Source organism: Nyctibius grandis, chromosome 7 (genome assembly GCF_013368605.1).
Source record: "Nyctibius grandis isolate bNycGra1 chromosome 7, bNycGra1.pri, whole genome shotgun sequence".
Taxonomy (NCBI): Eukaryota; Metazoa; Chordata; class Aves; order Nyctibiiformes; family Nyctibiidae; genus Nyctibius; species Nyctibius grandis.
In genome coordinates, this window is record NC_090664.1 from 16,981,445 (window position 1) to 17,008,760 (window position 27,316).

The 27,316-nt window shown below is 38.4% G+C and overlaps 2 protein-coding genes across 4 annotated transcripts; one reads left to right on the forward strand and one right to left on the reverse strand.

The window, feature by feature from the left end:
- The first annotated feature begins 1,245 nt into the window (after positions 1 to 1,245).
- Positions 1,246 to 7,044, forward strand: PP2D1 (protein phosphatase 2C like domain containing 1). The gene is made up of 3 exons (XM_068404586.1): positions 1,246 to 2,269; positions 5,677 to 6,495; positions 6,547 to 7,044. Exons 1-3 carry the CDS (start codon positions 1,246 to 1,248, stop codon positions 6,930 to 6,932), a joined length of 2,229 nt encoding a protein of 742 aa, XP_068260687.1. The 3' UTR covers positions 6,933 to 7,044.
- Positions 7,045 to 7,740: 696 nt separating this feature from the next.
- RAB5A (RAB5A, member RAS oncogene family) lies at positions 7,741 to 25,728 on the reverse strand. Of its 3 annotated transcripts, none has more exons than XM_068404587.1 (6): positions 25,516 to 25,728; positions 18,444 to 18,694; positions 14,619 to 14,770; positions 13,517 to 13,639; positions 11,581 to 11,674; positions 7,741 to 8,604 (listed from the first exon to the last, which is right to left on the reverse strand). In XM_068404587.1, the coding sequence occupies exons 2-6, from the start codon at positions 18,604 to 18,606 to the stop codon at positions 8,489 to 8,491; spliced, it is 648 nt and encodes a 215-aa protein (XP_068260688.1). In that variant the 5' UTR covers positions 18,607 to 18,694; positions 25,516 to 25,728; the 3' UTR covers positions 7,741 to 8,488. The 3 variants fall into 3 exon arrangements, with proteins under 3 accessions (XP_068260688.1, XP_068260689.1, XP_068260690.1); XM_068404588.1 differs by lacking the exon at positions 25,516 to 25,728 and adding an exon at positions 25,446 to 25,512; XM_068404589.1 differs by lacking the exon at positions 25,516 to 25,728 and adding an exon at positions 21,073 to 21,089.
- Positions 25,729 to 27,316: the final 1,588 nt, after the last annotated feature.

The window sequence follows — 27,316 nt, forward strand, 5'->3', positions numbered from 1 at the left end:
TGAAGGTGTCTGCATATGCACACATCCCCATCACTACCAGTAGGAGTGGTATTTGAAAGTAGATATTCAAGAGAACGTATGTGCGGGAGTACAGAGAGTCCCAGGACTCAGGAGGTAAGACAGCATTGAGGAACAAGGGTGAGGAGAGGGAGACTGGAGCAAAGAGCTGAAGTAGGAGAAAGGAGGCACATGGAGACAAGAGGAAGAGATCAGCTTTGGCTTGGGAACGGGCAGAGAGGCTTGAGCTGATGAGACCCTGTGTCCTTGCAGTGCCTGGCCTCGATTCCACATTTTCAGCCTCGCCGCTCTCCCCCAAGCTCTCTTGCAAAGTGTGTCTCTTTCCATCCTGACGGCTGGAGAATACAGAGGGCACGTGCTGCTGCTCGCAGGTGTCTCAGCTCAAGGAGCAGAGGTGTTTCCCACAGACTTAAAAGCTCAAACATTGCTTGGCCCATTGGTAATACTTTTGTTCTTCATTATGCTTTCTTGATTTAGAAACTGACACACTCAAAATCCATCCTACATCAAAAGAACACGAACATTGCAAAATCTAGCTCTCATAAGGAAAAAACAATAGAATATTGTCCACATAAGTGTAATTTATCTTCTGTGTGCCTAAATACAATGCTATTAAATAATTTTTTTTTTCCAGGTGACTCCTAAAGGCGTCACAACTAAAACTGGTGGCAATGAGAGTGAGATTGGTTAAAGCAACACACCAATGCTTCTGGCCCTGTTTCCTATCTCCCATGCAAGACTGGCAGATTTTTTTAATCTTAATTTTGAATATGCTTTTTTTTTTTTTTTTGCAAGTAGAAATTACACTTCACTACCATGTCTGGAAAGTGATGAATAGATACAGAAAAGCTGATGAGGAACTACTTCAATTTACAGTTCTAATAGCATGAAGGCGCAGGGCTATGATTTGAATAGCAGGGAGGAAACAACTGACTGAAATCTCACTAGGTACAAGAATAACATAAATTGTGTCATGAATTCTGTATTTCCAAACTTTTCACTGTATTTGCTGTATTACTGATTTTTAACAAAGTTATTAGTTACAATTTTTATATTGTCTCACATGGGTTTCCCAGTTTCTTGCCCATGAATGCATTAATACACAATGATGCAATTCAGAGTGTGTAAGAGTGAGAACAAGGCTTAGGTAAATGTAGCATTACCTAATATTAAAATATTGAAATATGAAAATATGAAAACTCTTAACATATTCAACTCCTTTATAGAATGACATGGGAGGAAAAGTCACAAGACAAAAAAAACCCACCTGATTTTGAACGTTCCAGAGATAAGGAAGATCAGCTGGAGAAGGTCACAATTGCACCCGAGAACGATGATTCCAAGCACGTTTCAATTTCTTGCTCTGCGTGTCAACAGACAATATATCCGTACCACCTTCTTCATCATAAGAAAACGCACAAAGCCCTAACTTTGCTGGGCTTTGATAGCCCACACACAGAGACTGACAACAAAACACTTCTAGCTCAGAGACAGAAACTAGTTTCAAAATTGACCAAGATTCCTAAATATTCTGAGACACACAGGCAGAAGATTGATTATTCATTTGAATTCCTTATGGATTATTACACTCCTACATCATATTGTGATATTCCAAATATTAACAATCCTAGTACTTTTAAGAAAGTAAATAATTCTTTAATAAAAGCGCTATCAATTTGCCAAGATAAAAATTCCACATGGCAGGGAGACATGGAAGACAGATTCATTGTGCTCGACAACTATGGAAATAGGTCAGATACATGTTTTCTGGGGTTAGTTGATGGCTCTCATGGTGTGACAGCTGCAGAGACAGTAGCAGCAGAGCTTCCACTTTTATTTCTTGACCAGCTTGCTCAAACAGATTCCTCCTACAAAAAGAGTAAGGATGAACAGCAAATTCTAGATTCTTTTGCCACAGTAATCAAGGCAGATTACAGGGAAAAAGAGAAGATTTTCTCTGATAAACCAGGCAATGATGAGACCAACAAGACCAATACTTACGAATGGATTCACAAAGCGTATGCCAAGTCCTTTTGGAGAATGGATAGACTTTTACGACTGGGAAGGAATGAGATTTCCAAAGTTCGCTGGAGTGGCTGTTCAGCTGTTACCTGTTTGGTGGAAAGAATCCCCAGCAAAGAGACAGATGGCACTGAGGAAGAAGAAAGAAAACATTCTGGAAACAACACAAACAGTCCATTAGCCAGGACAGCCACAGGTGTTGCTGGATTACTGCATGTTGCTAATACAGGTATGTATATTCCACACCAGGATTTTTTTTTTCTCCACCCAATAAAAAGAAAAAAAATAAGCCAATCTAGAGATTTGTTGGCAGTAGATACTTGGAAATAAAAAGCTGCAATTGCTTTAACTTGACAATGTGAAGGAGACATGATAAATTCCCTTGCAACTGATATTGGTATCAGGCAGTAAGTACTAAGCTTATCTCATAAGTACCTTTAATATATTTGAGTTAAAGCAATAAAGTCAATTTACTATTGCAAAAGACACTGTTAAGAAACATTCCATAATACACAAGTGACCTCTGCAACAGTAGTAAGGACTTGAAGTTTAAGGTGTCACCATTTTAGGGCAGACAATCATAAATCTTCTGAATTTTAGATCTGATAAATCCCTTGTGTCAATGAAACACTCTTAAGACATTCTTTTTATGTTTCATTGACAAGTGACACCACATTTTCTACCAGCAAACTGAAAACATGATCTGTGGGGATCATCTGATTTATTAACTTCTGAAATAGGAACTGGTTGCTATTTACTGTTGTTATGGTAGATCTATTCAGAACAGTTTCCTTATGAAGAACTGTGCTTTGCCTTTCTATAGTGTAGAAGATCAGCTATTAATTACAATCAATCAGAAACACTGATACATTCCTGATGCTTCTCCACCCAGCCCTGCTGCAGGCAACACTAGACAAAGCTCTTGCAGTTCTTAGCAACTCTACTCATTGTATCTTCCCACTTGGTGACTTTTGTTACCAGTTAAGTTCTCTTGTGTTCATAAGACACCTGTAAGATTACAAGCAAGATGCTTGTTTTCCCATAAAGGAGTACACAAGCAGAATTATGTAAAAGAAGCTGTTGGGTGAATAGTTACAAATGGATTTGTGTCTACAGTTATATTCTCTACTGTCTTTCGGTCTCTGCTTGAAGCAACTTTCCGTCAACAGGGGCACTCTTTCCTCCTCAGGTGACTGCTTTCACAAAACTTGTAAGACTTCTTCATATTTCTTCATATGAAATTTGCCTGAAATTAATCAAGAGGGTTGAAGATCAACAGGAAAAGGGAAAACCATTTGAGAGGCTTCATTTCTTCAGGAGGCAAAAAAAAAAAACAAAACAAACCAAACCACCAAACCAAAACATATTTCACATTTGGAAAAACTGATCTCAAATTTAAAAAAAAAAAGAGTATTTCTGCTTAACAATAATTTGCAATCCTCTGCCAGTCTGAGGAACACTATAAACCAACCAGAACATGCACTGACAGTGAAATACCTAACTGTGGTCTACCCCCTCCCTTTCCTCTCCTCAATTCTCCTGACGCTTGTTGCTATAGCCACACTTTCTCTACCTCCAACAAGCATTTTTACAGCTACCAGAACTTTCCTGTTACTGGTATGAAAACTGGTAGTTTAGCGCTAGCTCAGGTATGTTTCCAGGAGATGCAGTCACACCTTTAATGAAATACATGAGTAACTCACATAAAGGTTGTAATGTTTTCAGAGCTAACAAATGCATTTGTTTTCACCTTATTGGGGAAGAAACCCTTTTTTATTACTATGAGCTTAAGAGGTAGGATGAAGGTAGAAATTCACCCAACTTAAGTTTTCTGGTTCTAGTTACCTGCCTCCATTCTTCCCTCTCAGATGAGGTTTTATGCTGGCTGCAATTAAAGATACTGTAAACTCAAGCTCTCTTGGTTAAGGCTTGAAGTTGATCAGAGATACTTTAAGCCTTTTATGATTGAAGTCCACATTTTTGAACCACATTTATTTAACCTAATACACTTAATTTTCCACCAAATGTATCACATCAAAGGAGAAGATCTGCACAACATCAAGCTTCATTTTCCCCCCAAGAATGTGTTCTTACAGAAGCACAGACATGTTCCTTCAGCATGAGGTAAGCAACTGAAAAAGATGGTCAGATATGAGGAGCAGGAGATGATGGCATTGGCCAGCTTTGTCTTTTTCACTTAGTCCCACATTGATAGGTCACACAGTTTTTGTCGATTCTTTTGCCTTGTTTCTGGTTTGCAGATGAGAGACTTGCATCCAAAAGTGACTAGATTTTACTCTTTCTTGCAAATAATTCCACATGGGTTATATTATGCCCTTTGTTAGGCTTACAGCTGGTGGTCTTAGTCTGAGGGTTCAAAAGGAAATTTTAGACAATCTTTTAGCTCTCCATGGAAATCAGAGGAAGGAGGAGGGAGAAAGCACAAGGAAACATTCACACAGCGTAACTTAAGGCATCTACATTCTATAATCACTAAAAACCTGTGTCCTTCAGTTTGATATTCTGAATCACCTTCTAGATAAATGTCTTCACACAGACTACACTTAGCTGTCTCCTACACTAGACAATGCCAATACTTCCCAAGAAATACAACTACTGTATAAGCAGTGCCTACTTATAAACACTTTTCAGAGATCTGTGCCCTAGTCTAGCCAGATATTAAAAATACAATATAAATGAACACACTATGGCCAGCTTAGCATCTGGAAAGCTACCATCCCACTCTAGTTCCTTCTGTAAGACATCACTTTTGCCCTTATACCAGCACATGAGAGCAGACCAATAACCCCCTGTAACACAAAAAATGGTCTTCTCCCAGGGTAGCCATAGAGGATCTCAAGCAATACATCACTTTGTTTCAAAGCTGCTTTCCTCTACACTCTGCATTCAAGTCTGCCAAGACTAGTCACCTGCAGTGTTGCAATTCTAATGCTTCTCATTCTCACCCTGCAGATTTTGAAAGTGTCGAGAGAAAGGTAACTTATCTATACCTACTAAAGGAAAGAAGTTCGTCCTTGACTTCTCATGATGACCGTGAGAACTCTTGCTCCCTTGGGTCCCTTAACCAAGGAAGAGATTTAAGGCATCATGTCAGTAAAATGTAAATTCTACACAATGTCCAAATTATTTTCAGGTACTAGGAGTTTTATACTGCTGAAAATAGTCTGAACCTGAAAATTCTTGATTAGTTCATTCAGCCATAATATTTTGAAAAGACACACTCTCCTAGAAAAAAAAAAAAAGAGTATTTGAGAAAAATATGCTCTCTTGCTTGAAAAAAACAGTCAAGGTACAACATTTCTATCAGACTGCACTTCAAGCTGAATGAAATGTCACTTAAGACTCCTCATAAGAGTTCAGTTGCAGTCAGATGAATAAGGTTCTGGAATAGTCTTCTGAACAACTGGAGGGGAAAAAAAAAAAAACACAGAAAAATTTGCTGTAAAATAGAACCAGATTCATTGATGGACATATTGTTGCCTGTGGCAGTAGACAATTGAACTATGACCTCAGTTTTTTTCCCAGTCCTTAGCAAAAGGCTGTTAATGTAACAGCAGCATCTTAAAAAAACATCAGTACACTATAATTCAAACTATCATCTTATTTCAATTCTAGGTAATGCACATGCAGTCTTATGTAAAAATGGGAAGAGTCACTGCCTCTCAAAAGAGCACAGCACTTCGAATGTAAGCGAGAGAAAACGCATACTTCAGAATGGTGGAAACATCAGCACTAATGAACCAGACGGATTAGTAGAGGGGAACCTGAGAACTACAAGGGGTCTTGGACATCACGGAGATCCAGTACTGAAAAGATCTGTTATACCTGTACCGCATACCGTATCTGTCCCTATTGATGATACTTGTCAGTTTCTTATTTTAGCTTCTAATGGGCTTTGGGAGGTTTTGGATTACAATGAAGTACTTGCATTAACACTAACAACATTCACTCATTATTTAAGAACATATGAACGTGTTCAACAAAATGGAACTTCTCCACATGAGTGTCAGTATTTGGTGCCCCTCACTGAAGACAATTTAAATGACTCAAAGGCTATTAATGATCTGCAACATGGAATAGAGATACTATATTCCAGCAAAGACGTTTTTCTCACTGACTCGAAATGCAACCTGAAACAAAGTAAGCCAAAGTGTTCTAGAAGGAGCTATGTGCAAAGGAAAGATGGAGTTCCTAAGGAAACTGATGACCACAAAAATCAAGCTGACCCAGAAATGTCTCTTTTCAGTAACAATGAAGTAAGTTCACAGAACAGAGAGATAAACCAGTCTGACTTTAGCACACAAAGTGGCTCTAAAGAACTGAAACAGTTTGAGAACAGAAAAGTGTATCCATGTAAAAGTTTTCAGCCACAGTCACAGACTGCAGAGCAAGAAGAAACAGACACTACTAACACTTTCTGTGCAACAGGTTCAAGTCACACCAATGAACAGCTGCAAGAGAATGTACCGGCAATAGGGTCTCAAGACTTGAAACAACCCCCAAAAGATACAAAAGCATGCTTATGTAATTATGACTCAGGTCTACAACTGGCAGAAAAAGCGGACTCCAAGATATTTTGTGACAAACATGCACGTTACGCTGGTCAAGAACTGCTAAAGACTGTATCACCAGTGGGTTCTAAATTACCACCACAGTTTGAAGAGGACACAAAAACATACCTATCCAATTGCGAATCACAAACTGCAGGAAGAGGTAGAGTCATCTCCGAGACACTCTACAACAATGCAGCAAGCTACATCAGTGAGCAATTGGTAAAGACTGCATTAGCTGCAGGTTCAAGAGATAACATCACTATTTTGATTGTACTTCTAAATGGATGCGATAAGATACCCAATTACCTCAACATTTAAAAATTTATCATAGGATAAGTGGAGTGCCACAGTACATGTAGTACAAGCTTATATTTAGCTGTGTCATGAATTTACTTATATCATCTTAAACGCTGACCCATATAGTAAAAGCAGACATCTTGTCTGGAACTGTGCAAATTCAATAAAACCTTCTGAAACTCAATAAGAAACAGTAATGAAAAATATTTTTTTTTTTAAACCACTTTATTCAAACCTGAGCACCTCAATATAAAACTAAACACTGGTGAACTGTCATTTTCCTTGCTAAACCAGATTACTGCAAATTTAAAATCTGCACAGGTAAGTTTCTGCTATCAGTTCAACATTTAAATAGACTAATTCATCTCTTCTGACACACTTGGTAGATTTCATATAATGAAAATAACTAAAAGAGTTAGTGCAATATACCGAACAGATCAAAATAAAATGTACTTTGAAAAAAAAAAATTGCAAAGTTCATTACTGACAGACAGCAGTACTTATGTTACAGATATAGGAGCATCATTTATTACTGTTCTAGCCATAAAGGAAGAACTTGGAACCCCCTTTGATTAGAGAGGAAAAAAGTTAGCTTTAAGTAACTGTACATTCTGTATACCTTTAAGCAACTCTTTAAATATTACAGAAAGTATTAAACAAATGTAGACTACAATGCAGAGTACCTATTTACAGTACATTAATATCCAAATTTAAAATCAAGTTGGATGTACATAATCGTTAGTGCACTACTTTTTTTTTTCCCTTAGGGGAAAAACAAACTGTAATGGCCAGCAATGATCAAAACCAAGAAAGAAGTCACAGACACCGAGTTTGTTGTGGTTTTACTTGAAGAGCTCTTACAGTTTGTAGAGGAAAAAAAACAATCCTAAGTCACAAAGTTGAATTTACTGGTCTGTACCCTCTGAACAGATCAGAAATGATGTTAAACTTGATTTATCACTAATTCCTTTAGATAACTAACTGGGTTGATATAATTTACATACAGTGTACCAACTAAAACTCCACTTTCCTGCAAGCACAGGGTTCTTAAAATTGTTAATGCAAGTATTATTTGTAATTAAACTATGGAATGTATAACTAAACAGTAGATGCCTGCAGAAACAACTGGTTGCATCAATACTGTGAATAAGTTTAAGTAATTTTTAGACCCTGTTTCTAAAAACATTTTAAAGCACAACTGAGAATTATGAAAAGTCCCAATTCCATTTATTATAACAGTAATCAGTATTGAGGCTACAGGAACTGGCCAATTAGGTCCATGGAAAGTAGTTCTTCTACCCCCCCTAATGGTAAGTGATTTTTGAAACCTTTCAACTCAAGGAAGTTTATTCTGCTTCCATCTCTCCCCTGCTGCTGAAACATTACACCCAGTGGTGGATACATGCATGTTAAAATTTTAGGTCAAAAGAAAACTCTGTTATCATGAACTTGACTATTATCATAAGTCTCTTTGCTGTTTGGAAGCTGCACTGGGCCAGGTTAAGCACTCCAATTCCACGGTTATTAACAGTTAGGAAGCAGAAGAATATTCAGAACAGTTTAAAGCAATTGATGTTCTAGTTACTACAACATTGACTCTTGGGTGGTTGCGTGGGTTCAGTAAGGTCTACTCCTCTTCCTCTGGCAGAGCTGGCTCCTGCACTCTGTGGTTCAGTCTTGGGCAATTTTTTTGCTATAAAATCAACAAGAATTAAGAGTTAAAACTGAGATTGTACTAAGATTAAATCACCTGAGTACACAAACAGTCAACACTTTATTGCTCTATAAGCCTATCAATATTATCACTATAAAATCTGATTTGATTCAGTGCGTTGGTAATAAAAGAAGTTAAGACACTTAACTTCTTAATGATTAACTACCTTATCTATGATTTTCAAGAGTGAAATGCATTACTAACTTGAGCAGTAAAACATAGCTGCACAGGTATGCTATGCCAGTAAATGATGGCTCTTGTGCGAATCCACCTACACAGAAAAGGCTTTAAGATCAGGATGTCAGTGCTAAAAGATACAGAAAGATTGAAAACGCACAAAACACTCACAGAAATGGGTCAAACTACTGCCTAGCTATCTAGCCAGAATAAGTATTTGCATACAACGTATAAAATGGCCCTCAGCACTAGATCAAGTCTTTCCTCTTTTTTTCAAGCTGTCTCTTCTCTCCAGCTCTTATGAGTCAACTGACTGCAATAATTTCTTTGTTGTCCTTGTGGCTCCACGGTACCTCCTCGGTCCTGACATGAAAAATAAGGGTGAGAAATGTTACCCTTCCAGCAGTAGCTCCTCCTAGCTTTCTCTCCATCAGAAAATTGCTAAGTTCTACACAAAAGGACTTCCGTGGGGCTGTCTTGCCAATGTTACCAGGACCCAGCAACCACTCCTGTTCTACAGTTTGGCTGCATGCTTTGACTCCAAAGGAATTACTTTGGCCAGCTTTTTAAAGTACAACTTTTCCTAAAAAGGATGAACTGCAAGTATAACAGCCAGAAAACTAGCAGAGTACACATCAACAAGATGTGTTGTAGTGCTAGATAATCTTGGGGTGTTAGGTAATCTCATCTAGGCTCCCTTTCTCACAAAAGGTTGGACCAGATGTTCTTTTGAGGTCCCTTCCAACTTGGGCTGTTCTACAATTCTGTGATAGAACCCAAGAGTTCACGTGGTACTAATCTGCTGAGACAGGACAAAGGGACAAAGCACCAGTAGAAAAATACCTTCAGAGCACTGTCGTTTTGAATTCTAGATACCTTCTAGAACTGTAAATTAACATGATTTTTTTTAACTGGAAGTTCCGAATGAGCTTTAAAGCAGTCAATTTACAAGCAGCTGTAGCTTGCATCCCTCAGTTCTGTTCATGTTCTCATTTTGCATTTTCTCCCATTTTTGAAGATCATATTTACACGTCATCCTGAGAACTGCATCCACGTTGCGCAAAAGGCCATTCCAAGTTCCACGCAATACTTACATCCTCACCAAGACCCCCTTTCAGGGACCGTTGTTGCACAGATCTTGTTCTGATGCACTGACAAAGCTGAATTTTACCCATCAATGTGAAAGAATACTCACATGGACAACCACCCTTGCAGCAAAAATATGCAGGTACTAATTGGGCACTGTTTTCTCAAATTTACTTTTACTTCATTAAAATATGGAGACATAAGAATTATTGTTGGTGTAACAAATTACCAAAAAAAAAAATTTTCAGATTTTGAGGATTTTTTTTTTTTTAAAACGAGATGCAAACTGTACCTTTAAACAAATTAATTTTAAAATTTCACCAGAACAGTGTAATTGAGCATTTATGTATCATTAAATTCAAGCCTATCGTGAGCATTTATGAGAAAAATATATTTTCCACTCATACAGTTATGTGTTCCTCCCCCTCCCAAGTATTTATAGTTAACATGAAGCAAGTACTTGTTATAAAGTGTTGCTATAGTAATAATTAAATTTGTATCTGCTGGAAGTTTGAACCACATCACAAATTACCTTCTGCATTACTGACTTGGAAAGCAGAAGATAAGAGCTCTTCAGAAATATTTAATTTTGATAGCAATGCTATTTTTCACGAAGAAGTGGGATAGAGAGGTCACTGTAGTGTAAATTACAAAACAAACTTAATAAGGTTAATTGACACTATACATTACTATTCCCCAGTAGCAGAGCCACTACTGGTTATTACTAAATAGATTGGTGACCAACCTAAAAAAACATGCTTTCTTTTTTCTCCACTTTCAACATTTTATTAACAATGAAATAAAATTTTGTGTCCATCAATGGAATTCACAAAATTTCTTAGTAATTCATACCTACTATTACATGTTAGCATCTTTACAGAAATCCCTAAGAATACGTTAGGGCTAAAAATATATTAGTAAATTTACTTCTCACATGATGTGTCCTTTACTTATACATAGCTGCTGAATTGAGAGCACACATCATCTTCGGCACAACTTATGGATTTTAGCTGCATTTAGAATTCAACCAAAAATTTAACACAAAAGCGTATTTAGCAAATATTTTATTTAGACTAAAATGAATACTTGGCTTTTTTTTTTAAGCAAGTCCATTATCATTCTCCCATTCTGAAACGTTTCCACTTTCCATTACCACTGTCTCATAAAAGGTACATTATTCCAGGTTCTGCACCTAAGGCAGTGCAGAATCTGCTGCAAACAACATACCATCGAAAGACAAACATTCATACACTTTCACTTCCATTCTTACACTAATTTGAGTAACAAATGTCAAGTACATCTGACAATTAAGAAAAGCTGTGTAAAGCTTTTTATGGTTACCCATGCCATGGGAAAGGTGGTTTTTCTGTGTAACAACTAAAGGCTGTACAAGTTTTCATCATGGAATCAGAACAGGTACAGGGAACTGGCTGACAGGATTCAAAAGTAACCTAGCTTTGCTATTCAAAGTTAATCCAAATGTTTTGGTGCTTGACAGAAGATCTGTACAACTGTGCTTTAAGCAAGTTTATCCAACATCTGAACATCAAACAGAATATGAAAAGGCCTAAGGACACTTCAATGCCAGAAATAATTTAAGTGAAAAACAAACATCTTGGGTTAGGAAGATTGTGATGGTATGAATCTCATTAAAAAAATTCCCTTAAATTCTCAGTTTGTTCATAAACTCACCAATTGCCATGAATATTTCATTTACATTCATAGATGTTTTGGCAGACGTCTCCATGAACAATAAGCTGTTGTCATCTGCATAAGCCTGTGCTTCCTGAAAGTTAAAGTAACAATGCATTACTTCATTGGAAAAAAAAAAAATAAAAATCACACAATCATTACACATTATACTTTTATTGCTACTAAGGAACAATTTCTATACCATTTTGAAAGAAAGTAAGTTTGTTGAAACACTCATGTGACAATGTGTTACTTATCAGCTATGAAGAAGTTACAGTTCCATCAAGCAGCTAAACATTTACAAATGGAATCTTAAAAATCCTTACTCCTCTTAAAAATTTCCAGATGGAAAAATCTCAGGAAAAACTAAATAATAAAAATAAATATTTATTAAAAAGACAGCCCTGATCCAGAACAGTAGCTGTGATAGCAAGAACAAATAAGCTCCAGAAAGCGCCATTAAATGTCCAAATGTCAGAAAGTGTACTATTACCCTGGAAAGAAGGCAGTTTGTGAACTATCTTGAATCTTTCAACCACTGAGGCAGATGGATCAGAACAGTTTCATTATCCTGACAGAAATTCACAATTATAAAACAAATAAGCAGTATTAATTATCTTGCCATGTCATCTCCCTTCTCAGTCTGAATTTTGACTGAAATACACTGTTTATAAAGTTTCCTATTTTTGCCACTTCCTGTTAGCCAATTCAGCTGAGAATCCCCATCTTCTGATTACATAACTGCCTTTGTATTCTGCAAAAAGCCAAAGTACAGAATACCTATGATGAAAAAAATAATCTACAGCATATATTCATTTAAGTGACATCTGCTAAGATCTATGCAACTGTATGTGATAACAAATACCTAGAAATCTAAAATGTGTTTCCCAGTGAGAAAGGATTGTAAAGCCTGCAAGAAGCCCATAAACCTACATTAACAAGAAACCCAAATATTTGAAAAATATTAAGATCATAATTGTACAAAAAACCGTAAAGGTAGTTCTACTTTGGTAATTAAATTTGATTAAGTTTTTGACTGCACACATGTATGAAATTTTTGTTAAATACCACAATTTTTCACAAAACACAAAGGTCTTCTGTCCCACAGCTTTATGTTACAACTGACATGGAAGTATAAAATTAGGAAACCGAGTTGTTGAATTCTGGCAGAAAAATACCTAAAACACCACCAACCTTCATAGTCTGACTCCTATAGTTACAAAAGGATTCATCACTATACACAGCAGTATCTCACACAGTGACACCAAATACAGATTAAAACCGTAAGAGAATTTATGGCTAATAAATATGATCAAAATTCAAATTCAATCAATCATAAATGAACCAGAACCACCTGCAGTAAGTTTTATTTGCTTTGGAAGCTATTTTCCAATGACTTGGTTAAACTTTCCAGAAGATAAAATATAGCAGTGAGAGCACAGATATATCCACTTAACCAAAAAGAATGCCATGAAAAGCACAATTAAAACTTGAACATTACTTCAACAGTATAGCCTAAGCAAGTTAAGCACATCAGTCAGCTTTGCATCATACAATAATCAAAATTATCCTGCTGACAAGTCAGAGAGAATGGTTTGCACTCATCCATTTAAACTCTAGTTACTGGTAATTTTGGGTACAAGACAGGAAGAGGTCACATCAAAGAACAGAAATTCAATCAGCCTTAAAGATCTGCAAATGAATTAGTTATTCCTCAAAGTCAAACTTAACTATTCAAAGAAGTCTATTGCTACATACCACTTGTACAGAAATAGATTTTTCAGTCGCATGTATAATTTAGTCTCAGTTGACGTTTATATTTAACGCCATAACCTCTACAACAACTAGCTAGGCTATGCATATAAGATCCTTCTAGGTTTATTTACTTACTATTCCAACAAAATACTATTTCTATAAACAGAAGTTATGTACATACCTGGAAATCCACAGCTCTTTTGTTAGCTAGATCAGCTTTGTTTCCTGCTAAAGCTATTACAATGTTAGGACTTGCTTGTCGCTGAAGCTCTTTGACCCAATTTTTCGCTCTGGCAAAGGACTCCTGTTAATGATTGCAAAATGATGCAACTGAGTTTTATCATCCTTTTGTACTCATCTATCATCCCAATCTCTGTTACCTATACTTCAAGCAAAAGGCCAACACAAGGCTGCTACCTTTGTCCAAAGGCACACTCCAACTTGTCAACTGAGCTTTTAAAATGAAACATTCCTACCTTAGTTCTCAAATGTACGTAGTTGGGATAATGCTGTAAAAGTAAGTAAAGACAGGAAGATCTTTATGTAGACAGAGTAAGGAAAGTATTTAAGAGAGAAAATGGGAATCTTAATTTATCCTCTAGAAGAATCAAGTTTACTAACAGCTATATTGAAAGGGCCTCAAAACACTTTCTAATTACTGAGCACTGTTCATTTTGGTACAGGGTTTCTGTTTTTTTTTGAGGGCTTTAGTTTTTAAGTTTCATTTTACCAAAAACAAGCGAAGCGTATCTGATTTAAGTTCAAATAAAAACAAATCAAATAACCTTAGGTTTTCGTCTCAATGGCTTGTGCTATCTTTCCAATCCTTACCCATACCAATAGCACTTGCAATAGTACAATATTAAAATAATGTCTTTCACTATCAGAAATTAACTGCCACCAGCAATGTGATGAGAGTAACAGCTTAATTCTGCTGAACTGATTTAAAGGTGGGTTTGAAACACTTCTACAACAGAATTTGCTTTCTCTTTTTTTTTTAATACATTAAAAAAACCTAGAAATGGTGTTTTGGTAAGAAAAGTTTACAGACACAATTTAGTATTACATAGTCCAATATTAAATCAACAACCTCATCTAGTGAAAGGTGTCCCTGCCCATGGCAGGGGGTTGCACTAGATGTCCTTTAAAGGTCCCTTCCAACCCAAACCATTCTATGAAATGATGAATTCATTCACACATGTCAGTGAGGAAAATTAAGGAAAGATCAATGCAAGACTGCTAACATCCAAATTCCCCTTGTGCCTCCCTAATATAGTACTTACCTCATTTGTAATGTCGTATACCACTATAGCTGCTTGCGCTCCTCGGTAGTACATGGGTGCTAAACTGTGGTACCGCTCTTGCCCAGCTGTATCCCAAATTTCAAATTTTACCGTTGTATCGTCGAGACATACAGTCTGGGTTAGAAAAGCAGCTACAAAAAAGATAGAGGTGCTGAAACCAGAGGTCTGCTTATATCTCCATATTAATATAAAATCATGTTCACAGAGATGCTAATATGATTTCCTTAAGCAATTCAAGCCTATTATTAAAATATAGCAGGTTTGAAGCAAACATTAGCTGATAGACCATAACTCTGACCAACATAGAACAGTTATTTAAACAAACAGTTTTCCCTCAAGTTAAAGATATAAGAAAGCAATAGCTGGAAAGAATTTCCATTATTTTTTTGTAATAGTGAATGTGAGTAAGCACAAGCCTCAAGTCTTCTAGATACATTTCATCCCACTTCAACAGACTAGTACCAGTAACAGCATCTCATCATGCCATAATCCAACACTTCAGATATTTACAGTCCTACACATTTTTATTACTTGAATAGTATCTTAAAGCTTTCATTTTCAGCTCCTGACAACTCCACCTTAGCCAATGGGTATTGAAGAAAGAGTCACTTCTCAGAAGTTTTGTTCTTAAAGCAGTCATATTTTTGACTTTGCAAATGATCTCAAGAATTAATTTCAGCATAATTTTGACAGCCTGCAGTTTCAGGGAAACTTGCATCCATTGCCACTACAGCTGAATGCATTACCATAAATAATGGTCTTCTAATTACAGAAAACAGTAAGTAACTTATTCCAAGTCTTCAAACAGTTACTCCAAGTAAAGATCTTCCATTCAGATTAAGGTACATACTAGAAATACAGAGGTGAGTACCCACACAATACAGAAACCCATACTACAAAACTAAGCTAGAATCTCAAGGATTTCTTGGGAAAAAAAAAAAAACAAAACACTGAAAAGCAAGATTTCCTTCTACTGGATTCTCTTAACCCTCCAAGTTTTAACTCAGCCATCTGTTCTACCTTAGCTTTTGAAGTTTAAAAAAAGCACACAACTATTACAGTGGTCTGACAAGCTGTCTTGATTACCTGCTTTATAGTCATCTTGTTTGCCCAGTTATAGTACATACACAGCAAAAAATGCAACAATTTCAAGAATTTAGATGAAAGTTTGAGCAATCCAGCATAAAAGCTTGGAGTTGTTTTTCCAGTTGTGACAGAAATTTAGTGAAATACTGTGGACTGGCTTGCCCTTGCTCCTTCCACAAACAAACAACAACAACAAAAAAATTAAAAATTTTTAGACCTTCTGCTTGACGAAATGCTAAGGGAAGTCCCCTAGTTGGGTGAACTGGGGACTCTGATCACTAAGCATACTGACAGATTGTAGATGATTTAAATCTAATGTCTGAAGAGACACTGACCCAAAACCCTTGCATACCTGGGATGTTACCCTGTCTCACATGCTCCAAGACATCATAGCCTATGAATCATTCCAAAACTGCTGGAACTTTCAACTCAACTTATCACAGTAAACCAAAAGCAAGTCAATCTTGCTTTATGAAGGACACTGTAACTAACATACAGAAGCTGACTAGTTAAGTGGTCAGGCGTTCCTGCTTCAGAGGTATTAGCATCCATCACAGATGAGCAGGCAGGTTGAAGAAGGTGAAGGCTTTGATGTTCCAATGTTAAATCACCACAAATCTCTCTAAATTCTAAATATCCAGGCACTGGTAAAACAGGCTCCTCTTGGTAGCTCCCTAAGCAGCCCAGAACCAAAATAAAGAGAAAAAACCCATACATCCTGCATCAGACTAAGGGCTTCCTCCTCAGAAGCAGCTCAATATTATATTTCTCCAAGGCAGAGACAGGATGTTAAACAAGTGGAATCTGAAGTTCTTACAGATATTATCTTCAACAGAAGAATGTACCTACAACTCCATAAATGAAGGGATGTACTCAGGAAGAGAATTAAAACAAGGGTTTTATTCTATGACCTCCTCTTGTTTTTGTTGAAAGGAACATTTCAACCACCATAAAATGCCAGCTAATTTCTGCAAACAACGTAACTTTCTTCTATCTTGCAAGGCCATAGTAAATTGATGATTAATCAGCTGTGTTACTTATCTGAAAGCCTATCATCCTTAACAGCCATACTTTTGTCTTAGGCAACTAACAGGCATTGCTACACTAGTCTGAAGTGGCAAAAACACACCACCACCATCCAAAATGTCTGCCTTTAACGGCACTCTCTTTCAGACGTTTTTATTCAGATTCACAACGCACATAAGCCTCTCTTTGTTAAAAGGCCCTTCTGTATACAAAGAAAATTATGCCTTAGGCAACTGCAAGCTACAGAGTTAGACAGCTTTCTCTATAGAAAACTTTCTCTGAATCCCAACACTGCTGCATTTAATATCTCTCTGCTGTATTATATGGCATTTCCTTGTTTCTATTTTATATAGAAGAGGCACAAGTTAATACAGAGATTACATTAAACTCTATATATCTGAACTTGAACTTAAGGTCTTGTTTAACCTTTGTATAGATTTTAAACAGTGTCACAGGGTTTGGGTTATCCCTAGTTCTACCCAGACACTAAAACAAGAAAAAAACAAAAAAGGAGGTTAAATGAATTGGAGATCATTGAAATGGAACAATTAATTTAACTTAATTTTAACAGTGTTTTTTTTAACCAAAAACCATATTGATATTGGGAAGTTCATTCACTATAGATCTTTGAGAATGCTCTCCGTGTTACCACATAGCTGTACAAGATAATACAGAAACCTTTCACACTAACACCTATCCTAAAGCCATTATAAAACATACAAAGCCAAAAGTGAGCATTAGTAAAACTGCTAAAGGAGAAAAAGTGGTTCTCCATTTATGCTGACAGATATACAAAATAAATACATGTAAGCTAGAAACAGGGTAAAATTCAGGAAATTCAGCTTGTATTTATTTTTGTAAGCTTCATATACTTTTCACATTTCAACAACTGTTCCTGTATAAAGACACATACAGATCACTGAAAGGCCTTCACATAAATATTACAATGAAACAGACTGATTCATGCAAGCAGCAACAGGGACTACTAGAGAATATTTATCAATCCATAAAATCCATATTTTGTTTAAGTCTGTATGCCATTAGGTAGTTTTAAGAGAAGTTTAAATTCATCCAAGGAGGAATACAGCTCAAAGCACAAACAACTTCAACATACAATACAACAGAAGAAATGTGCTGGGGAGGAGAATAAAATCTGTTCACAGTTGAACAGATTTTTTTTTTTTAGTTCAAGTAGCAAGCACCTGTTTTGTCTGAAGTCACCAAATGTAAAAAACAGCACATCCATAAATGTAGCAAGTTCTCACAAATCAAAAGCAAAGCCAGGATACATAAATGACAACACAATCTTTTTGGAAGATGCAGCACTTTGTTTTCATAGAAACTAAGTTCTTAATTCCTATTAAGCAATTATTTAATGCATTAAGCATACAGCATAATTAAAATAGTCACACATCCACCCACAAACAAAATGTAAAATCAAGCCCAGTTTTCAAAACTATGCAGTTCAAGCACACATTTGCTTTCTTCACTTGACACAGATGTTTGCTACAGCCTTGTGCTAACTACAACTTTCTGCTTAGAAAGTTATAGTTCTCAGTTAGAGACACAGGGCTCAGATTTGATCCTTGCTGTCAATGACCCAATTTTAGAAGTGCCATTACATTCAAGTTTGTCAAGGGCAAGGACAATATAAACTCAATGTGAAACAAATCAACAGGATAACTTTCTCACCTCCAATCGTACTTTCTTGAAACTCATGAAACTGTCCTTTTACAAAACGAAGCACCAAACTTGATTTGCCAACTGCAGACTCTCCTAAAAGTACTAGTTTGAACTGGCAAATTTTATTTCCAGCATTTGGCCCATTGGGTCTTGTTGCTCCTCGATTAGCCATGCCCAAATTAGAAAGAAGTCCTTTGTTTCAAGCTCTTGAAAGCAAGTTCCAGGATTCAGATCTCAGTGGTGCTTCTGCCAGTTACAACCTGTTTATGAAAAGACAGTGGGTGGCATTAGATTTACAAACCAAGTAAGAAAAGTCACTAATGCAACATCACTAATTCACTAATGCAACATATAACTTGTCCTAATATTTACCAAAGTCAATAGTCCAGAGTACAGCTAACAGCATTGTTAAGATGTCAACCATAGACAAAATCTATGACAAATGAACCAGTTATCTTCTTCAATACCTAGTCCTCCCATTAAAGCTTCAAATTAGGACATTAAAATCCAATTATGTTTCTTCTTGCAAGACTTCAGTCTCTTATTTCTTAACATGCCAAGGCTGAAGTATAACACAATATATTCAGACTTCCACATTATTGTTAAAATATCAAATGACAAGAAATAATTTTTTTTCCCACATTTTTGCTATTGCTAAGCAATATTCTGAAGTCAGCACCACTAATGGATGCTAAAAAATTGAGCAAATTGGGAAAACTGAATCACCACATCAAGTTCTTTGCAAGTATACTTCATCAATTTACTTCTATCACGCATATCAAATGCAACTTCCTTGAATACAAGTACAGAAGATCTTGATGTACAAATCATTAATACCTTCTCTAGTTAACAACTGTACTTTGAGAAGCAAAAATACAAAGCCTTCCATACGCAGAAAAATGGATTGTCTTGACCAGTAAGAATTACAGATCACTTTGTGCAAGCCACCAGAGAACTACCTTATGACAACAAATTGGTATTTCCAATACTAACACATGTCTAGCAGATCAATATTCACAACAGAGATCTCTGCTAAGAACAAGTATGAACAGTGTATTCTTTAGTCCACCTACTCTGCTTTCAAGCTTCTTAATAAAAAATAAAATCACAATATTTATTCATATGGACAGGGAAGCCTTTAGACTCTGCTGGCATCACTTCTGAGCCTAAGATTTACATCTTTACACACTTAACAGGAGAGATTAAACCTTTTTGCAGGTAGGCGTTGCTGTATGAAAGACTGGCATAGTAACTTTCTGTATTCTCCTTCCTCCCCATTCCCAAAACAAAATTCCAAGTGAGCCCACAGAAAATATAGCTAAGTGATGGTCACTCAGCTCTCAGTAAGATAAATATCTGCTTCTGTACTTCTGCTAAAAAAACCCCACAAAACAAAACAAACAAACCAGCCCCTAACTTTGTCCTACTCCAGTTGATTATTTACTTGAATTGTGCACATTTTGTGGGGATACAGCTTTTCTAGCATCTAGGATGCAAGCAAGTGGGTTTAAAGCACATTCTCCTAATGCAGAAAACGGCCTTTATACACATGTTGCAAAAAGGTAAGCAAACCTACTACTTTCAATTGACTTCTTGCTCTTTCTTCCTTATGGTAAAGCAACTACATTTTAAAGCAAGCAGTAGTCTTTAGCCATCTTCCCATTTGTGCTGGTTTTGGCTGGGACAGAGTTAGTTTTCTTCATAGCACCTGGTATGGGGTTGTGTTTTGGATTTGTGCTGGCAACAGTGTTGATAATGCAGAGATGCTTTCATTACTGCTGAGCAGTGCTCACAGAGTCAAGGCCTCTTCTGCTTCTCACACCACCCCACCAGCAAGGAGGCTGAGGGTACACAAGAAGTTGGGAGGGGGACACAGCTGGGACAGCTGACCCCAACTGACCAAAGGGATATTCCATACCATATGGCATCATGCTCAGCATATAAAGCTGGGGGAAGAAGAAGGAAGGGGGAGGATGTTCAGACTAATGGCGTTTGTCTTCCCAAGTAACCTTTATGTGTGATGGAACCCTGCTTTCCTGGAGATGGCTGAACACCTGCCTGCGGATGGCAAGTAGTGAGTGAATTCCTTGTTTTGCTTTGTTTGCGTACGTGGCTTTTGCTTTACCTATTAAACTGTCTTTATCTCAACCCATGAGTTTTCTCACTTCCATTCTTTTGATCCTCTCCCCCATCCCACCAGGCGGGAGTGAGTGAGGAGCTGTGTGGGTCTGACTTGCTGGCTGGGGTTAAACCACAATACCATTTCAAACCACTTAGCACATGTATCAGGCACTTGAGCATTCCAGTTTGCTACACACCTAGCTCAGATACTAAGCCTTCATTCTCCTTCCTAACTCTCCCTTCTGTGAACTCAACACAAGTCCTAAAGAATCTTCTTTTCTGGAAAATGCTTCTAGCACTCTAGCAGAACCCCATCCTCCACAAAGATACTTCCTTACAAACGCATTTCCATGCAATAAATAAGAAATCTAAGCATTATTTCTTCAACAATGTAACAGTTGAAAAAATGGTACTTTATATCCCACTGTAAACAGAACTTAAATATAGCTCTTAGAAAAAAACATTTTTAACACCTTAAAGACACTCCTATTTGCTCATGTTGCTCCTTTTCCCATACCTCTCAAAATAATTCAGCTTCTTCCAGGAAGGATATTCCAATTCTGTATTCATCCTTGTCTGTCCTGAGTTTCTGTCCTATTTGACTATTATGGTATCCTTAAATCAAAATATTTTTAGTTGCACAACATTATCTAATAAATATTGAATTTTAGATATATGTTTTTATAACCATGTGAAAGTGTACCATAGTGAAATAATGTTTCTATGAAGCAAAAAAGCCCCTGCATATCCTACCGCCATTATTATTAAGTACTATGATAATTACATATTAAAATTCTTACTCATTAAATTAATTTTGGTTGAATATTTTAGAATACAGGAATGGATCCAGTTATTTTAAAAATAACAGACCTTTCATCCTTACAGCATAAAACAATTCACGCACAGCTGGTTTGCTGGTTCTCAGGCAAAACTCTTTACCCCTACATGTACTGCTGAAATACGCTTCAGAAGTTGTGGAGCAATGTGGATAAAAATGGATCAGTGACAACAATTAATCTCTCTAATTATACTTCACAAGAGAAAGCAGCAAGGCATAGCCAAAATATAGGTAGCTCAGAACACTGTTAGCCATTTGTTTATCTTTTCCTTTGGAAAAGTAATGAAGACAATTAACTTATTTCTGTTTTAAAATGAAATACATCTGTTTGCTGTTAACATTCTAGTGTGTTTGGATAACGATGAAATAATTTAAAACCCTTTAATCTTAATTCATCCCATGTTTTTCTAGACTCTGCAGCTTAAACAGAGACATAAGAGCTACATCCAATGACCGCGCAAGTTAGTATTCTTTGGAGCAAGTGACTTCTAGGCGACACACAGAAAGGAAATCAACCCACTACACTGGTTACTCACTATGAGTACTTTTTTGCTTGCTGTCTCTCATATTGCGAGCACAAGGAGGCATAATAGAAAAACAAGCAAGACTAATTTAACTCACACAATACCTATTTGTTTCAACTGGCCATTTACAGCTTGTAGTTATCCACATTTATATCACTCACAAAACAGTAATTACTACCCCTCACAAAGCTCCTTCAGGACACAAAGCTGAAACAGGTTGTCAAGAAAAATAACCTATTTCAATTTTTATAGATGCTCAAGCTACAGCAGCTGTAGTTATCAAAGAACTTAAAAGTTTACGCCCTTATAATACCCCTCCCCCTCACAAGAAACCATTCTAGAAACCATTCTAGACACTCAAGATACCACGTACAAAAATAACCAGCTGTCAACCTGAAAGAGATTACACTACCTAAGAGGAAGGCCATCAGATCCCAGTAACATACTGCAAACATCATTCATTCAACAGTCACATCAATGTATCCAATAACTTAACAATAAAACCTGCCACAGTCATACCACCCACTTTTTAACAGCTCAGGACAAAAAAAAAAAAAATGCCAGACTGAAAACCTGATAGAGCACATCCAGATGATTTTGATATATTAAACAAGTCACTAACACCTTCTTATGAGCATATATAGAAATAATCATCTTTTGAAGTTTCAGATGACATTGAAACTGTTCAGTAAATTCACAACGTGGCAGCATACAAATATGAAAAACCAGGAAAAGATTTTCTTAATCTAAAGAGAAGCAGTACTACAGTTTGACATAGCTATTACAGAATGTTTTTGGCCTGTTTTTTTTCACCTTTGTGTGCTGAACATAGTGCCTCACAAGGATTTCAAAGTAGACTTCAATGCTACAGACCCCACACGTGCTCCAAGCCCCAGGTCTCATTCACTCTCCAGTTCCTTTAAGCCATCCGTAAAATATTAGCCTTGAGAACAGTAAAAAAAGCACCACATAGAAGAGATAAATACTACATTCAGTACCCTACACACACTCACTGCAAATTCAAGTCTTTTTTGACAAATCACTTTCAGACAATTCTGAACACTTACTCCAAGGGCTTAGCAGCCATGCCTATTTCTTACCCTCACAGCTTTGATGAAAACCTCCAGGAAAAGATCCACTAACATGCCCCTCCCCTCCCCCCCCCCCCCCCCCCCCCATTTTTATATGCTAAGTAAACTTTGCAATCTATCAATATGTTTAGAATATGTGATGAGAGAAAACCTTGATAAGACATTTTCATTCATACATGCAAAAGTAAGCACACACCTGTTTGACTTGAACTCTTTAATCAAGCTCTTAAACTGACAGGTATGGAAGTTATATAAGAGAATTACTTACATAAAAATCTGCTAAGGAAAATACTGTGAAAGTTTCTTAGATGGATGGCTTCATATGGATAGAAATGAGGGAGATGTTCTTACTTTTATGGAGTTTAATGTGGTAACTCCATCATATATTAAAAGGCAAGGCCCATTTTGCAGTCTTGGGTACTACAAATACATAGGTCCTTCTGATAAGTAGGAACTTTCACTCTTCTTGTGAATATCCCCCAAAGGGAGAGCAGTTCCATGCTGAAATGCCAGAACAATAAAGTCTGGAGCATATTATTAGGAAAGTACTCCAGCTAATCCTACCAAGTAATTTACCAGACACTGCATATTCTCATCACTTTAGAAGAGAAATTTATATGCTACTAGGTAGTCTTTGCTAACGCATTTTATTTATGAAAGAGAAGAGTCATAAGTATTTTAACAGACCACCACATAAATTTCATTATGTTTGAGACTGTAAAAAATACCAACACTCCTAGCCAATACCTACAAACTCACAATTTAAATGTAAGCTTTCAGATCAGTGCCTATTTTAAACTACAAGAAAGATAATACAGGTGTATCAAAGTAACAGTAGTGACAAAAGCCAGACTACTAAAGAGATAAAGACAGTTAACACTGTTCCTACAATGAATGTGATTAAGTGCATTATCAAATACAAAGACCACAACAAAAATTCACGATAACTTTAAAACTGGAACATTCCACCACTTTTATATTTCAGAGCAGATGACTTTTTCTTACTATGAACACACTTACTATTGTAGTCATTTCTAATAAACCTTTTCACACTTCATGAACAGAGACAGATCATGCAATGCCAAGGCTGCAACCACTATCTACTTTAATTTTTTTTATACTGCACTATCTTGACTGTTTTAAAAAGCAGTGTCTAAAAAGTCTTATTTATTAGGCACTCCTACTAACCAAGTTTTTTGTTGTTCTCTTCCAGGTTTGGCAGAATTAATGTGGCATCTTACTGCAGTGTTCAAGACAGTGATAAGTATGACCATCAAAATGCTTGTCACATGTAAGCCAGTTTATATTGAAACATAATGAGTAAGTTAAACACGTGAATCAACGCAGTCACAGCAAAAAAATCACAGCCTTCCAATTAAAGATAATAACCATCTCATAAGCTCATATGAATGATGTATAGTACCAATTGCTTTCAGATAAACTGGTTTATCATACAGGAAATGTAAGTAATGATGACTGTACTACCATTGTCTCTAGCCACCTCACTTCAACCAACATCTACAGTTTTCCTGACATTTCTTATTACAGAATAACAATACACACATGCAACTAGCCTGCCTGCAACTCTGAAAAGTCACTACCAAATTGGAAAAAACAAAGATGCCATGCTTTTTACTTGTTCTGAATGTTATGCGGAAGACGGTGATTAATTTCAGCTGCTTAATTAGACGTTGAGCCTCTCTTTTCCACCCCCAGGCTCTGAAAGAGGCATAAGGTAGAAAAAAAATAATCGAAAATGCTGAGAATAGCCTTTTCATGGCCCTGTTGTCTGGAACATTTTGATAGTTTTTAAACAATTCATCTCTCCTCTAAAACATAAGAGCGCACAGGTTTGTTCCTCCACCATACTCTAGCTTTATGTCTAGTTCCAATTAAGTCTTATGTAGAGCATACCCCGTGTACCAGGCCTGTCGTGATCCCCCCAATGGCGACGTGTTATCAAGTATTTTACTTCCCATCTTATTCACCGTCCCTCCTCCAGCCGCAAGCGAAAGGGAAAGCAAGGGACCCATCTCCCAGCCTCCCCTTCCACATCTCACAAGCAACTCGAAGGGAACAGCCCGGCCCTTGCAGCTGGCCTCAGACAGTGATAACTCACTGCACGAGAGCCCGCACGCACGGAGGATCCCCGCTCTCCCGTTCTCGCCGCAGACCCGGGCCCAGCCCCTCCAACCCCCGCCGCCACCTCCCCTCCCCCGCGGCTCCCTTCCAGGCACAGGAATAAGGGGAAGTGGGAAAATCGGGGGCGCCATTTTGAGACGGGAAGGAAAAAAACAGCCTCTCCTCCCCGCACGCCGGGCTGCCCACCGCGGCAGCCCGCGCCACGGCCCAGTGTTCCCGCAGGCCCCGGCGGCAGCGCCAAGGCAGGCGGCCGCCGGCAGGAACAAGAACAACTGATGCCCCCCTCTCCCCTCACCTCGCCGCCGGGGAGGCGGCCGACCCGCGAGCGCGGCCCACCGCCACCGCCACCTCCTCCTCCTCCTCACCTGGCCGGGCCGCGGCGGCCGCGCGCGGGGGAGCCGGGCGGCGACGCAGCGACGTCCGGGCGGCAGGGCTAGCGGGTGAGCCGGGGCAGGGTGGGTGGAGGAGGGAAGGCGGCTCCTCGGTGGGGGCGCGGGGCGGGGGCGCAGCCGTGCCTCACCCAGCCCGCCGCCGACTTCCGCCGCCTCTGCCCCGACCAAAACACACTCACTCACACACACACGTACTTCCGCCGCCACGTCACGGCCCACCGGCGGCATGCACTTCCGGTTCGCCCGCCCGTCACGTGACTCCACCTTTTCCCCTCCTCCTTTTGTTTCCTCTTCCCCTCCGCCCCCGCCCTCTGCCCGGCCGTTACCATGGCAACGCGGGGGGCTGGAACCCCTTCCATACCCATTCCTCCCTCCCCCCCTCCAACAGTCGCCACGTGCCAGCCCGCGCGGAGGCCTGTGGGAGAGGCGCGTAGGCGGGCGGGATCCCGCAGGGCCCGGGCCCCGCGTCGCGCCTCTGCTTCCTCAGGCGGCGCCAGCGACGCGGGACCTGAGGGAGCGGTGTCCCCGTCCCCCCGCCCAGCTTGGCTGCCTGTGTTTTGTAGCCGGGTTAGTCCCGCGGAGCGACTACTCACTGCAGATGTGGCCTGTCAGCAGGGCGGGAGCTTCGTCAGTTTGCTCCGCGGGGTGCCCCGTACCTCCTGCTTCTCCTCAAGCCCGAGGAGCGTCTCCGGGAGCGTCTTCCGTGGTCTACGGCCAGTGTTACACTAGAGCTGAGGCTCCGTTATGCCATTCATCATAAAATATACGACTTCAGTGTTAGTTGTCCGGTCAGTCCTCTGGCCAGTGCAGGATTATCTTCTCCTGTTGTTGCTGCTACTCTAGAAATATGCTGAGAACGGAAAGAAAGGTGTAATCAATCATGTCACAGCCTTTTGTTTTTTAATCATCTCCACTCTTTAGTGCTGCTTCAGAAATATCTCGCAACTTGTAAAATACTATAGTTGATGGCCTTGTAGCATGAGAAGAAAATGAACAAATCTCATATCTGTCTCCTTTTGTGTTTTCCTTTTTTTTGGCCTTTTTTTCCTCTTCCCTAGTATGGACATATCAATACTTTAAAAATTACTGAAATGAATGGAATAAAACCAGACTACTCTCTTTCTTTTCATCTTCTTCAATTGTTCTTTTCCATGTTTAGCAGATTGGTCTCGGAGTAATAATTTCACCATTCTGCTTTGCTAAGTAAAAGTTAATCACTTACATAAATGCTTTTTGTAAGGTCAATATATAACTTAAAATAAGTGAAAAAGGCTTTGAGTTCACCAGTGATGCAGAACGCCAGACTAGCTCCAGAGAAATGTGTTTGAAAGCATGCAAGTTTTACAAGCTGTGGGTTTGCTTAAGCTTACAGTAAGGACTGCCTTTTGGAATATTTGTATGAGTTACCCTTTAAATCAGGTAATCCTGCCCTAAGGCACTGCTTATTTGCAATAACCCTCTGGTTTCAGTATGTTCAACTGGACTGCAGGATTTGCTGAGCAAAATGTCAGAATCCTGACAAAGAGATGTTTTTTACTATATACATTATGAGCATACATCCAAGCACCAGCTGGCATCCAACCAACCTGGCAGCTGCTCGCTTGCTCACTCACCTCCCTGCAGCGGGACAGAGAATAGATAGGAAGAACAAAAGCAAGAAAACTTGTGGGTCAAGATAAAGACAGTTTAACAGATGAAGGAAAAAGGCAGGGGGGCAAGGCAATACAAAGGAAATCGCTCGCCACCTCCCATGAACAGACCAATGACCAACCAG